This window comes from Panthera tigris, chromosome B3, assembly GCF_018350195.1.
Source record: "Panthera tigris isolate Pti1 chromosome B3, P.tigris_Pti1_mat1.1, whole genome shotgun sequence".
Classification (NCBI taxonomy): domain Eukaryota; kingdom Metazoa; phylum Chordata; class Mammalia; order Carnivora; family Felidae; genus Panthera; species Panthera tigris.
This window is the reverse complement of record NC_056665.1, coordinates 20324795-20340843: the sequence shown is the minus strand read 5'-3', so window position 1 is coordinate 20340843 and position 16049 is coordinate 20324795. Positions and strand designations below refer to the sequence as shown.

The 16049-nt window shown below is 35.9% G+C and overlaps 1 protein-coding gene across 12 annotated transcripts in view; it reads right to left on the bottom strand.

Annotated features, from left to right (window-relative positions):
* The window catches only part of TJP1 (tight junction protein 1), a 244372-nt gene that overhangs the window by 28382 nt on the left and 199941 nt on the right, over positions 1–16049 (bottom strand). For all 12 annotated transcript variants that reach the window (XM_042988226.1, XM_042988227.1, XM_042988229.1 and 9 more), the window contains 7 exons: positions 9624–9760; positions 8409–8514; positions 5519–5669; positions 2928–3036; positions 1731–1950; positions 1042–1226; positions 847–942 (listed from right to left, as the gene is read on the bottom strand). In XM_042988226.1, the coding sequence (XP_042844160.1) occupies positions 847–942; positions 1042–1226; positions 1731–1950; positions 2928–3036; positions 5519–5669; positions 8409–8514; positions 9624–9760 (1004 nt within the window). The remainder of the gene's footprint in view (positions 1–846; positions 943–1041; positions 1227–1730; positions 1951–2927; positions 3037–5518; positions 5670–8408; positions 8515–9623; positions 9761–16049) is intronic.

Genomic DNA, 16049 nt, shown 5'->3' with positions numbered 1-16049 from the left:
TGCAAGCAAACTCTGCAAGGCATTTAAAGCACTACATCTTCAATATTTATATTTAACACCAACTTACTATAAATGCCTACAATAATAACTGATCACTTGAATCATGCTTTCATTACCCTTTTTATATACTTGAGTGTTTCTATTAGCTCAATGACTGAAAACACTGGATTAAAGCCAGGAAAGGTTGGGTTCAAAGTTGAGTTTTGTGACTCATCAACTGGGTGTCATCAGGAAAGTTTGGAGTAAACAGGTTGTGATGGTCCCTACCACTCTAACGCTCAAGTTACTTGACTTCAGCATGGATAATGCTGGTAAATGGATACTGACACCCCATTGTAATACTGTCAGGATTTATTAAACAAGATTGTGTGCAATTTTCATATGAAAGCCAGGGCTTCATAAATGGTGATTCTTTTTATTATTAAAGGGAATTGGTATAACATGAACACAATCACTCAAGTTTCCCTTCAAATTAAATAAATGAGGTAAACTGCAAATTTTCACTTCCAGAAAGTTTTATTTCTATTAAGTGAATGGATCAGATACACCCTTTAGAGAAATAACTAATTAAGTAACACCCTCAACCTCATCTTCAGTCTTTTTTTTTTTTTTAATGTTTATTTATTTTTGACACAGAGAGAGAGACAGAGCATGAGCAGGGGAGGGGCAGAGAGAGAGGGAGACACAGAATCCTAAGCAGGCTCCAGGCTCTGAGCTGTCAGCACAGAGCCCGATGCGGGGCTCGAACTCACAGACCACGAGATCATGACCTGAGTCGAAGTTGGACGCTCAACCAACTGAGCCACCCAGGCGCCCTGATCTTAAGTCAGTCTTAAGGCTACTTACTTGCAATCTGATAAATATCTGGTTCTTCCCTTGCCAGCTTTTCTCTGGCAACATCAGCTATGGGTCCAAAGATAGTTACAGGTCTCAGAAATCCAGCTGGAGAGAAAGTCAAAGAAAAAACAACATAGTTTATACTTTTTCTTTCTTTAGCATATTGACATTAAAGGGTATTAAGGTTAGTCTACAGAAAATAACCTTCTCGAAGAACAACTCTTTCATAGGCTGGAAACTTTGTTTGAACTGGCTGAGCTGACAAATCCTCTCTACTCTTTCGAAGATTTCTCTTGGAGCTGCGAAGACCCCGGAATCTCCAAAAGTCAGCACGGTCTCCTCCTGCTGTTTTTGGAAGTGTGTATTGTACACTGGCTAACTGCTCAGCCCTGGATAAAAAAAGATAGAATAGACAGAGGACAGGTAGACAAATAAATATATTTAAAAACAAAACAAAACAAAAAGACTCATAGATAAAATGTCAAAATACTGGATAGAATTCTCTTCACATGCAGTTTAAATCTCAATGCTTATGGGGGGTGGGAGGGAGGGGAGGGTGGGTATTGAGGTATTGGTATTGAGGAGGGCATTGAGGGTATTGAGGGTATTGAGTATTGAGTATGGGTATTGAGGAGGGCACCTTTTGGGATGAGCACTGGGTGTTGTATGGAAACCGATTTGACAATAAATTTCATATATTGAAAAAATAAAAATAAAAAATAAATCTCAATGCTTAAACTAAAATAAAGGAGTCTGTACAACTAAGTCAATCATAGACACAGTAAATACAATGAAAACTAATTCTTTACATTGCCAAAATTTCCCAGTGGGATTAAAGTCTTCCATCATCATTTACTTAACTTGTTCTATGAGAAGTATCCAAATATTCATACCTGTTCTTATTGGGGATGATGCCTCGTTCTACTTCTTTATGATTTTTGCCAATTCGAATAGCAAGCCAAGAGCCTAGTTTTCCATTGTACAAGGTATCCACAACACGGAACACCTCTCCTTTGTTAAAACTAAGTCCATAGGGAGACTCCTTTTCATATTCAAAATGGGTTCTAATATAGAAAGAATCTCCTACATCTGATTCAACGATGCGACGATAAACTAAAAGGAATCAAAACAAAAACAGTATCAATAGCTAGTGAGATAAATTAATCTGAAAAGAACAGATTATGTGAAGATGCTATTGGTAATAATAATAAAAATAGCCCCCAACATATGTTGAATTCTTATTATGAGGTGCTGTATTAAGTATTCTAGCTCATGTATATCACCATGACCTCATGAAACAGGAATGCTTAGGTTAGCATCTCCATTTTGCTGATAAGGGAAGTAATGCAGAAACTCGAGCTCTTGCCTGAGTAATGCAAGATCAAGCAACTTGTCCAAAACCATACATGTGCTCTCTATTTAAGTCATCTAACTTAATTTTGCTGCAAATTATTACAGATATTCCCATTTTCTAAATAAATGGTTCTCAAATAATGGTAACTCTGCTCCCCCAGGGGATATTTGGCAATATCTGGAGACATTTTTGATTTGGTATGTATGCAACTGGCATCTAGTGGATAGAAGCCAGGGACATTTCTAAACATACTACAATGAATGGGTAAGCTCCCACAAAAACAATTATTTGACCCAAAGTGACAGCAGTGCTGAGGTGGAGAAATCCTGTTTTAAGTGAAAAGTATATTTGCTTAATCAAAGACAATTAGCCATTGTCTTTAATTAATGCTAACAAAAATGTATTGCTTAGAAAACATCAGTAAAAACTTTGGAAGCTAACCATATGCTTCTGCATGGCTCTGATGGCTAATAAAAACCAGGATTTTTCTATGCCATGTGAAGGTCTGGACAGCATTCTATCTAAACTAGAATGCCAGAAAGGCTGGTGGTATTATCACACTTTCAAATAAGCATAATGTAACACTATGTGCCCCTAAGTGATTTAAACTCCCTCTGACATTAACAAATTCATTTATCACTCAACTCTGAGTGATTTATTAAAAAATGGAAATTCAAGTCCCTATTTAATTTCTCAAAATTCTACAGATTTTCTCCATTTTCAGGCAGTATCTCACCATCTTTCTTCTTCTGAGCCAGTATGGTCACTTCTTCTCCTTTAGGGAGGTCGAGCAGGAAAAGAACGGCTTCTTCTCTTATGATGTTTGTGAAATCTACATTGTTTACCTGTTAAAATGTATTTCATAAATTACTCTTGGTCATATTTTAAAATTATGAAAATACTTCTCTACATAGAGAACTTGTTCTAGTGTTTTCAGACTTCAGCTAATTTGAAAATATCACATCTTTAAGAGGGAAAAAATGATTTTCCTTTGGAAGAAATTAATATACTTTACTTTAAAATAAGTAGAAACCAAGTAAATTGAGTGAAGGTGTAAATTCATTTAAAGAAAAGCCACAATGCATGCTGACATTAAAGATCATCTACTGCAAAATCTAACCAATTTAGACCAAAAAAGACAACTCTCTGGCTTTAAATTTTTCTAAGTTATAATGTTGTATACCAATATACCTCAATAAAAAAAGATTTTTTAAAATTCTGTGAATGTATAATAGAATCCTACTTTTTAATAGTCTCTGAAAAAGAAATCAGAAGGAAATGAGGTAAAAAAAAAAAAAAAGTGTATACATTGTGACATCTCTGTAAGAGTTTTTGTATGATGTAAGTCAAGGTTTGCCAAGTCAATATTTACTTATACTTGAAGCTCTTAAGAACCAAAGGACACATATCAAAATGATGTTACTAAGTGCATGAAGGATTACAGATAGATTTTCTCCTTTTTACCTTTTGAAAATTTTCCAGATTAAAAAATATTAACATGCGCTACTTTTATGATACAAAACAAGGGCAAACTCTTAGGAAATAAATTAAAAATGATGTATGTAGGGGTGCCTGGCTGGCTCTGTTGGTAGAGCAACGTGACTCCTGATCTCAGCGTTGTAAGCTCAAGCACCATGCTGGGGACAGAGCTTACTTAAAAAATAAAATTAAGAAAGAGCTTTTAAAAAATAAAATAACATAAAATAAAATAAAATGATGTATGTATGCCCTGATTATTTCAAATAGGATATGTGGTAGATAAGAGATAGGTCTGTTTAATTTCTTTAATACAGTGAACATTATCATCCACGATGTGTCTGAGCACAATGTAAATATCGCCAGGAAGAATCAAAGTACACTGTGAGATGGAAACCAGTAAGTCAAAGATCATACCTTGATTTTATGCTAAGTTTGGAGGGAAAGGAAGACAAAGTAGAGGAGGAAAATGGCCATGGGCAGCTGGCCCAGTGTGAGGAAACTCAGGCAAGAGCTCAAAGTGAAGATTCCGAGAGCGGGCTGCTGACATGAGTCATCAAACCCAAGATGGAGACTGCGTAGTAGCAAGAAAGAAGCACAGAGCTGCTTATATTCCCCAAGTTTTAGAAGAACCATTAAAGATGGTTGGGAAAAGAATTTAAAAGATTAATGGAGTATCACAATGGCAATGTTATGGAATCCAAGGAAGAAAGCACTTCATGAAAGCACTTAAGACAGTCAAAACACTGCTAAGAAAAAAAGGAAAATGAGAACTGACGATGCCATTAGGTCAATGATGGCTTATGAAAATTCAGATTCAGCAGTGGTTAAGGTAGAAGCCAAACTATAAAATTTTATGACAGCAATGACTGAAAACAAAGCAGGGAAGGGACTCCACCATACTGACAAGTTCAACAGCAAAAGGAGAGAAAGAAGACAGTACAGAATAAATGAAGAGGCGGGGGAGAGGGAAAGAGAAAAACATGAACAAGCAGCAAGATTCTGAGCAGGAGACTGAATCCAGCACATGGCCAGGAGGTAGCCTGAATGCAGGAAGAGAGCAGAATAGGGGTGGTGATGACAATATGAGGTGGAGAGGTGGAGCAAATAGGAATTCACATTTAATAGATATGATCTTTTTGTTAAAATGGGACATAGTTTATCTGCCATGAGGTTTGGATGTTTTAAGAAGAGACAGACATGGATGGTCCTATGTGACTAGATAGCATTGCTTATAGAAAAGACAGAAAAACAACAACAACAGAAGAAAAGACCACGTCTGAACTGGACTTTCCGACTCCTGTAACTGGTCCTGTCTCTTGTGGGCCATGAAGCTTTGGAGCCAGGGCAGCTTACACATTTGCCTGATGGAAATCCCATCTCCCTGCACATAAGCCATCACACCGGGGTGAAGAAAGCCCCGGAGGACTGCTGCAAGGACTGATCCCATGGGAGAGAAATGACAGATGGCAAGTTGTGGCCCATGACAGTCTTGCCTGCCTGAAGGTCTAGTTGAACTTAAAATGACTACTTGGTATAGGGATCTAAGACCTTTTTTTTTTTTTTTTTTTTTTTTTTTCTGGTAGGTTCAATGAACGCCAGAGATTTAAATGAAACCAGAGCATCACACTGTGTAGTAACACATAACACAGCAGTCAACAAGAACAAATGCAGCAATGGGAAGGGATGAGGCCAGTAAAACCAAGACTTGACGGATTCATCTGAATGGTTGTCTGGTTCAACAGGCTGTGACAGAAGATTACAACTGAATTATAATAGGTTTGCTGTGTTTGAGGTCTTTCTCTAAAGATCTAAGTACTTTTGAATCACATTTCTGATATACCAACATACCCTGAGAATTTGATCACCCTCTTCTAAGCCTTCTTTGGCTGCAGGGCTATCTTCTAGAACACCAGCTACAAATATTCCAACATCATTTCCACCAGCCAGCCGCAGACCCACACTATCTCCTTTTCTGAATTTTACCAATTTCATGCTGGGCCTGTTAAAACAAATATTTCATTTGAAATGGTTAAGAGAAGCTTGAAAAGTTATAGTAAACTGATACAATGAGAACTATATTCAAAATGAAACAAAGGACGATCATTTCTGAAATTTCCCTCATACCACTAATTTACTGAATACAATTTAGTGTTAGAATTCCAAGTCAGATTTAATGGTACTTTCTTTTATTCTCTGATTAATAAGTTTTACAATATCTGAATTTAATATGCAATTACTGCTTTACAACTAATTTCTAAAACTAGTTTATAAAAACAATGTTTTCCCAACTCAAAGTCTTGGATATACATGGTACATTCACAATGGTAAAAAAAAACAAAAAAACCCAAAAAACTTCCATTTTTTTCCACCCCAATTCATTCATATCATCTCTATGGAATAACTGAAAAGTACTGTTTTACAAAGGTAGAAACTGAAGCACAAATTGACAAATTTTCCTAATACCAGGGAATCAAAATGAGGCTCCAAGCATTGTAATCTTTACATCCAATAGATAGTGGTTTTTAAACTTTGCAGTTGGTAGACTCTGAGTTCATACAGATCACTTACTCTGCAGCCTCTCTGGATTTTAAATAAAAATCTTATCATCAATCAGCCTTTCTGGATTAGCCCCATACTCAATCTCTGCCCTTTTCTTACGAGAGAGAGAGAATGGGAAGGAATAAATGTATGCACATTCTTTTATCATCAGTGTACCATCACCATGATATTCCTGAAACAAAGACTAAAGGATGTCTTAGAAGAATGAGTGGGCAGAAATGGATCATAATTACAAACTACCCTGTAGGGTAATTAAATACAAATTACCCAGCTAGGTTTCTAGAACTTTCTCACAATTTCTAGTCAAAAAGATACACAATTCTATTACCTATTCTGACATGAAGGATAGAAGAAGTCCCTTTCTTTTAATTCATTAAGTAACAATGAAAAAATGATTAGAAACTCATAGAAAGTAAAAAATACAAATCAAATCAATGAATGAATGAGTTGAGGAAAGAGAGAGGAGTCTAGTTCTTTTAATCCAACTAAAGACCACCTTAAGTTTTAGATGTTATAAGGTATTCACACTTGATCCCACTTCTTCACCTGGAGCTAACATTTACTAAGATGTAAACATCAGAGCCTGTAGGTTAGATAAGGTCACTTACTCCCAGGGCTGGTGGCACCCTTGGTCCCTCCATGAAACTAGTAGCCAGTATTATCGTGGACCATGTCAATCACCTGGCATGGTGGTATCCTACTTTGCCAGGTTGAGTCCAGAGCCTGCTTACAGACTCCTCTCCCAAACCAATTGTAAGGAGAGGTTTTGGAAACCCTTCCTCAAAGTCCTTGAGACTCCAGGTCCCTGGTAGTTCTTTTATCACACAGACTGACCTACGGGCCTCAAAAACTAAAAATCATTGATTTTTTTAGTCTGCATCCCTTAGCAAAATAGGCCTTTTTTAAAGAACAGCTTTTTTTTTTTTTTTTTTTTTTTTTGAGGACAGCTTTAGGCCCAGTCTCATTGTCATGTGGCCTATAGGACTGACATTTTATACTCTGCTTTATCTGCATTATATCAGCTTCTTGCAACAATAACAAAAGGTAAACCCATTAACTACTTCTGCCCCAAATCCAGTCACTGGATGTGAATGAACTGTTTTCTGGCTCAACTACAAATCCTGCCCGCATCCTCAATCTTCTTTGGTATCTGTTCTTGAGGGCTCTCCTGGGAAATAGGTCTCTGGAATCACATCGTTACTTTTTCTTAAACTTTAGAGTTATAAAAGCTTCCAAGCAATTTTTAAGAAAGGAAAAAAGAAGGAAACTGTTCCTTCACGATCTGTATTTTGAATTATCAGCTATCTGATATTAGCAATATACAATTTTAATCTGTGTCATACCCATCTATTTTCAGGAGTTTTCTCTCTAGCTAGCTAGGTATTGTAGTGACAACCCAATTCCCTTTAGCAAAGAAAACAGATGAGAGCAGGGGTCTAGATCTAACCCACTTTAAAAAGTTTGGTTATTTTCAGTTATTAACATTATGCCCCTTTACCACAGAGGCAACAAAGACTAATTTGGTGATCATGATGGTTTGCAATCTGGTTATAAAATTTATATCTCAATCCCATAAAGTATAAAACATATAGCAATAAAAGGTGTGGAATATAAAAAACTTACTTTTGAGTTGCTAACAGGTTGAGAACAGGTTCTCAACCAAGGGTGATTTTGCCCCCAGAAACCATGTGGCAATGTCTGCAGATATTTTTGGTTGTCACAACTGGAAGGTGCCACTGGCAGCTAGTGGTCAGGGATGATGCTAAATATTCCACAATGAGAAGGACAGTCTACCACAATAAACAAGTACCCAACCCAAAATGTCAATAGTGTTAAAATGGAGAAACACTGTTTTGTTGTTTCTTTGTTTTTTTTTAAATGCTAGGGCATTAGAAAGCTTGTGAAAACTTTTGATGTTTAAGTAGAAAACAATTTTTAACTTTTGTAATTCCCGACCTGAAAACTAGGCAGGGACAGTGGTGAGAAAGTCAACATCCAAAAAGTTTCTTTTTTATTCTCTAATCTCTGTCATATAAATAATTTAAAATAAAAAACCATAGCATTAAGTGGTACACACTATTTTAAAAAGGATATGAAATATGGTCTGCGACTGCATTTTCACTTTAAATCATGCTGAATAATGGACAGAGAAGACAATACAAGTTTAAAATCACATTACCGCAGAATCCCATCTTCATGAGTTGAATTAGGCAGGACGCCATCAGATGGACTGACAGGTAAATCCACGTCTGGCTGTCCAACTTGAGCATACACAGGCTTTGGTTCTAAAAGAAAGAAAATTTAAAAATCGTGCAAGAATCACTTTATTAAAAACTAGAATAATGTAAGCAGTCAGGAAAATATTCAAATAATAAAGAGTCCACGAAATACATGTAAAAATTCATCAGCAAAATATAAGCTCAGAGAAATTGGTAAGGAACATATATACTATATGTATGTTAAAGCACAGAGTACAGTTACAAATTCTGATGTCTTTACACCAAGTATGCTGTTAGGTTCTGAAAAATCCTCTGGGGGAGGAGGGAAGAGGTAGATGAGGAAAAGGAGAACAAGACAGAATCACTACATTTCTCTCAGACTGTCAAAGCAGCCATCTTTCTTCACTGTGGTAAAATTTGTTTTTAAATAACCACATTCTTTGCCATTAAACAAGCAGAGCAAAAAGATTTGAGCAAAGGAACTGAGATGAGACATGAGAAGCAAAATCTCCCAGCCTTTCAAGAAAATGGATCTAGGAGGCTTGCAGATTCTTATATCTGATCTCATACGTTTTCACAGGGTATAACTTACAGTGCTTATGAAAACATTTTCAATTGGCAAAATAACTTAAAAAAACTTATGCCAATTTTCCTAAATGAGAAGTGTTGGAGAACAACTTTACTCAATTGTGAATAGTTGCTAACTATGAATTATTTATTTTTTTCTTTTAAATTTTAGAGAGAGTAAGCATGTGGGAGGTGGGCAGAGAGAGAGAATGAATCCTAAGCAGGCTCCATGCTCAGCGTGGAGCCCGATACGGAACTCGATCCCACAACCCTGGGATCATGACCTGAGCTGAAATCAAGAGTTGGACACTCAACTGACTGAGCCATTCAGGCACCCCAACTATGAATAATTTCTATCCAGAAATTTTTTTTAAAAATTCATGAAAGCCTACTGATTCATGCCAACCTTATACCCATAAGGAATATTCTGGAAGTCAAATACAGAAAAATTCAAACATAGGTAGTAGCAGAAGTAGGAGTAATAGTAGTAATAGAAATAACAATCATCATAATCAAGAAAGCATCTTCAAGTCTTCTGTAAATTCTGACAATTTTTTATTTAGTCTGACTGCAAGTGTTTTCCGAATGTAGTATTTTGCTAGGCTTACCTGGAAGAGTGGGTGCTTGTTTCTCATTTCTTTCAACTACAACTTCTTCTGTTTTAGGTGTATGATCATCCGCATGCTTTACAGGAGTTGAGACAGCCCCAGGTTTAGAAATTCTCTCTTCCTCTCTGCTCCGGAGACTACACATTGGTAAAATTACAAAAAAAGAAAAAAATTATAAGCATAAAGATGATTGTGAAATCATTTGTAGGAGTACAGTGTAAGAACAGCCAAGCAAACTTTGAAAAACAATGACACTCTAACAGTTATCAAAATACTATAAAAACCTAATAATGAAAACTAGAGTAGTACAGATCAAAGTAACAAAATAGAAAATGGAGGAATCTATCCACAGTAGTAAAATTTATTAATGAAGTGGCAGCCCCAAGCTGTCAGAAAAAAGCATGCTATTTAATGAATGATGTTAGGACAAATGTCTACAGATTTAGAAATATTAGATCTCTATGCATATCAATGACAAAAATACAATTTCAGATGGAACAAACTCCAAACCATAATATATTTCTTAAAAATCTGTATCATCAAAAATAGAGGACTGTTAAAGTTCAAGGCACAAAATCCCTCATACATCAACAGCAGTGATTACATAAGAAGTTAAAAAGGATGCAAATAATTAAAATATAGTATATATTTTTTTGGTTGAACCAAATGAAATGGGGTTTAAAATAACTAAAAAGTTCAAACTGAATAAATTTCATAGTTTGAAAGAACATGTGTAATGAGTTCAATATTAAGATTTATATACTGACCTAACAACACATACAAGAATTTGATATTTAGAACATATAAGGAACTATGAATCAGTTTAAAAGAGACAACTGAGGAAAAAATGAGTAGCAGGAAGGGACAATTCAGAAGAAATATACAAATAACAATAAACATGAAAATACGTTCACCTTCACAAGTAACTAGGAGAACGCACATTAAAGTAACTTGAAATCATCTTCTCATGAGAGTTTTCACAATAACATCAACTGTAGGGAGGGACATGGAGATACAGACACTCATACAAGGATGGTAAAGTAAGTGTAAATAAGTATAACTACTTGAGGGCAAAATGGAAGTCATTTATCAAAACAGAAAATGCAAACATGCAATAACCTGCAATTTGACTTCTAGGTTTATCCTAGAGAAATACATACATGTCCAAGAACACATTTTGGTTTTTTTTGTCCAAGAACACATTTTAAGAATATTTATTATGTTATCAGTTGTAATAGCAACAAATAATTTGTGTCTTTAACTACTCTATACCACACACTGAAATAGAACAGTCTCTAACTTAATTTTCTTCAAACTTTTTATGGAAAATTCCAAACATATCTAATAACACAGAAAAACAGTATCATAAAAATACCATGTATTTCAAAAATTTTCAACATTCTATCAGAAATTCAATCTGAAGCTAACAGTACCTTAACACCCAAACCATGACAATGATGGGACAGAGAAAACAATAAATATTTTCAATTATGAGTGGAGGAAAAAATTCTAAATAAAATACTAGCTAAGGGGATGTACTATGTAGTAAAAGATTATTCTACAATGACCACAGCAGGGTTATTTCACAAGTATATGGCTAGTTTAACATTAGGAATTTATCACAGAATTCATTATGACATCTAAATATTACAAGAAAAAACTATCAAACAGGCATGTGAAAACATGCAACAGCCATTCCTAATAAAAACCACAAATAAAGCAAAGATACTGGAAATACAATTAATTATGAGACTAGTTCCCAAAATCAAGAACTAATACCATATTAGATAGGGAAATGCTGAATGTATTTACACCAAAATCAGTAACAACACAGTGATACCTGCCAATACTATCGTTATTTACCACTATTTTGAAGACTCAGATGATATAATCATGAGATAGATGATAGATGGGCTTGAAATATTGGGGAGAATTTTAGTGAGTATAAAAGAATACTATAAAAATTATATAAAGAGAATTATAATTACATTTTAATTTTAAAAAATCAACTATTTTCCTCAATGTCCTCTACAATCAGAAGAAAATGAGGGGCGCCAGGGTGGCTCAGTCAGTTGGGCGGCTGACTTTGGCTCAGGTCATGATCTCACGGTTCGTGAGTTCGAGCCCCGCGTTGGGCTCTGTGCTGACAGCTCAGAGCCTGGAGCCTGCTTGGGATTTTTTTGTCCCTCCTCTCTCTCTGCCCCTCCCCCACTCATGCTAGGTCTTGCCCTGTCTCTCAAAAATAAATGTAAAAAATAAAATTAAAAAAAAAAAAAGAAAGAGGAAAATGAAAAGGAAAAAATATGCCAGCACTAATAGCATTAAAAACTGTAAAACTCCTAGATAAAACCTGTGCAATCTTAGATTGGGGGAGATCTCCCTAAATGTGATAAGCATTAAAAAACCATAAAGATGAAAATATTTCACTATTAAAAATGGTTTTATTTTTATTTTTTTATTATTAAAAAAATTTTTTTTAATGTTTATTTCTGAGACAGAGACAGAGCATGAGTGGGGTAGGGGCAGAGAGAGAAGGAGACACAGAATCTGAAGCAGGCTCCAGGCTTTGAGCTGTCAGCACAGAGCCCAATGCAGGGCTCAAACTCACAAACCATGAGATCATGATCTGAGCCAAAGTCGGTCACTCAACTGGCTGAGGCGCTCCAATTAAAAATATTAAAATTAAAAACTGACCAGGTGCCCCAATTAAAAATGTTTAATTGCACAGGAAAAGATATAAAGATTTATATTTGCAACACACTCACCAAAAGAGCTACTACTAGCTGATGGAAAATGAAAAAGAACAATATAAAAGAAAATGAGCAACAGAAATTAACCTGGCTATTTACGAGGATGCAATACTATGGTCAATAATCTCATAAAAAGATGCTCAGCTCTGCTACTAATCTGGAAACCATCAATTTAAAATAAGGAGTTGCCAAGGCGCCTGGTTGGCTCAGTTGGTTAAGTGTCCGACTTCGGCTCAGGTCATGATCTCAGGGTTCCTAAGTTCGAGCTCCGCACTGGGCTCTGTGCTGACAGCTCTGAGCCTGAGCCTGCTTCAGATTCTGTGTCTCCCTCTCTCTCTGCCCCTCCCTCATTCTCACTCTGTCTCTGTCTCAAAAATAAACATTAAACATTTTTTTTTAAAATAAAATACGGAGTTGCCAATTTACAACGATCAGAGAGGTAAACATGGAATTCTGAGAAATAAACAAGTGCAGTCTCAAATATTACTCTTGGAAAGTCATCTGGCATCATCCGTGAAAATTTAAAAGTAATACCAACACACTCTTTAATGACTTCAGAAATAAAAAGCTAGTATATGAAATCATGGACAAAGATGCTTATGCAACATTGATTGCACAGGCAAAGACCTAGAAACATAATTTCCATAATATGTAAAATTTCTCATCAAAAGAATAAGCTGGAAGGATGGTCACATTGTATTGTTAAGTAAAATTAGCTAGCTAGAAAATAATGTGCAGAGTGTGACCTTTTTTAATTATTAAAAACACAAACTCTATATATGATGTTAAATAAATTATGCAGAAATATGGAGAAAGGCTTAATTCAAGAGGAGTGGGAAGTAGGTGAGGTAGAATAGACCTATTTTACTTGTTCTAATTAAGCATACATTGCACAGAGTCAGGCGTGGGGCTCGAACCCAAGGACCAGGAGATCATGACCTGAGCCGAAGTTGGACGCCTAACCAACTAAGCAACCCAGATACCCCAATTTTTAAATGCAATTAAGTCTAACTTTAAACAAAGAATTTGGTTCTATTAATGCATACTATTAGCAGTCTCTTATGAAGAAAATGTTTCTTACCTGTTACCCTTCTGAAAGGATAAAACATAAGCACTTTCCACAGTTTCTATTTTCATAGTCAATTATTCTGTGGGGGTGTACTTTTAGTTTTAAATTACTATGAGCTGCATGGAGGTAAACAGTCTTTTAGGCAAAACTATAAAAGTCAAGGTATTTTTAAATCATAAAAGGTCAAAATTTTTAGCCACAGCTTAGGTAATAAAATCTCACAATTAATTCAAGAATAAATAAGCACAATTAAGCTTTGTCCCCAAAGTGCTCTAGGTACCTCAGAATTTAAAGGGCCGTACAAAACAGAAGATTCCCCTTACATTCTTTGCATAAAATATGCAAATGATGTTATAAATATATACATTTTAAAGAAAAAGAATGAGATTAAAGAATGCATAATTTTAATAGTTCTATAGACTTATTGCTCTGTAACAAGCAAACTTTAAATTGCTTTAAAAAGATCTAAAAACATTTACAATTGATTTTATTTCTTCGAACTTAAACTTTCTCAATTTAAAAAGACTGATACTAATGATAACTCCCATCCTGACTGAGTTATAACCTTCTGATGGAAACCTCCTCTATGATGATAACTAGAAGGGTGTCATTTGTTGTGCTCTTGCCCCATCAAATAAAACTGCTAGCATTTTCATCTTGCCTAATTTCCATACTGTATTGACCACCACCTTTATTTTTCCTCTAACACAACTGTTATGAATTAAATAACATTTCAGATAGATAGAATTCATATTCTATTAAATTTTTCATAACAACTAATACTTGGAGAATCACTGTTCTTTTTAGTGCATTTCTGTTATCTACCAAAAGATGGAGGCATTATTCAATAATACATGCAGAGTAGGAGCAGCGTTGTTAGCAGGATTATAAAGCAAATCATCTATGTTAACTGTAAATTTTCTAGAATCTGTATTAAATAAAGTGAGATAAAATCAATTAACACATTTTACTTATTAACCCATTACATCCAAATATTATTTCATTATGTAATCAACATAAATTATTAGAGGTAATTTACATCTTTTTTTTTGTCATTAAAAACCAATGTGTTATTTCAAACTTAACAATACATCTCAATTTGGACTGGCCACGTTTCAAATGCTCAGTAGCCACATGTGGCTAGCAGCAACGACACTGGGCAATGCAGACACATGGTTAAGGTACAGAATCATCAAATTTTCCAATCATTTGAAAAGTTCTATTATGAGATGTGACCACTAAGTCTATTGCAAGACAAAAACCAAATTTAGACACCTCAGATTAGTTTACAATCAGTGGCAGTTATTGAAAGAAACTGGTAAAGCTGTGACAATTAAAAGAAAATATACTTTCCTCAAATCTTCCATACAGGATACTACCATGGCTCTGAAATGGTATCTAAGCTTTATAAAACATTTTTTTTTTGCTATTATGAGGAAGGCTATCTTTATACAAAAAACATTTTTGTCCTGAGTCAGACTCATGTTTATCTACACACTCTGGCTCCAAGTAGCCTAGACAGACATTTCAACATTCTACCTTAAGACCCTTTTTTTAAATTTTTTTTTTAATGTTTATTTATTTTTGAGAGAAAGAGAGAGACCGAGCACGAGCAGGGAAGGGGCAGAGACAGAGGGAGATACAGAATTTGAAGCAGGCTCCAAGCAGTCAGCACAGAGTCCAACGCGGGGCTTGAACTCACAAACCCACAAATCGTGAGATCATGACCTGAGCCGAAGTCAGATGCTTAACCGACTGAGCCACCCAGGCGCCCCTGGACCTCAAGATCCTCTTAAGAGCATTTTTGTTTTCTCCTGGAGGGTAGGATATGGGGTTTATTTTCTGGATTTTTCATTTGTACATCAATCTAATGGTAGTGATCCACTGGTCTAGAAATTTTGGGTTGATTAAAAACCCTATGGAAGACAGCTGTTAGACAAAGTGAAACAGTCTCTGAAGAGCTTTTACAGTTCACGTAAATGAACTCATTGTAAACAGAGCCTTCTTTAAGTCTTACCCAGTTAACTGTGTAAATAGGGTGGCAGACTAACATACACACTGTCAGATCAGCAAGGAGCAACAACTTGTTTTAAGTGAAAAACTTCAGGTGTAAAATCACAACTGTTAAGGCCTATGGGCACAGGGCAGAGGACAGGCAGCTTGGTCAGGGGCTCCCCCTGTGGGTTCTGGGGTGTGTCTCCTCAGCAGGCCCCTCCAGCACATAGCAGTCAGCAGTTTCCCCCAGTGACTCCCTAGGATAGTTGTGTGCAAGGTCTCTATCTAATAAGACACTTGCCCATGAACTCCTTTTTCAAACATTTTAGAGGGAAAACTTCCTGCCAAGTTCTTCTGAGAACACACCACAGCCAAATTCTCTGCCATTCAGTAAGCCACGGGTGTGCCCTCTCCAAGCAGGCTGGCTCTCACCCTAGGGATGGGTGGGGGAGCCTCTTCCTTGGGCACTCCATATCAGCACCAGGGGTAGTGGCTGCTCCTCATACCCGATTCTGATATTTAGAGTTCTCTCAGCTTCTTACTAGCTAATTCTTTGTTACTCTAATCCTTTTCTATTTAATCTATTTACATTAAACTTGCTAGGTTCACTCC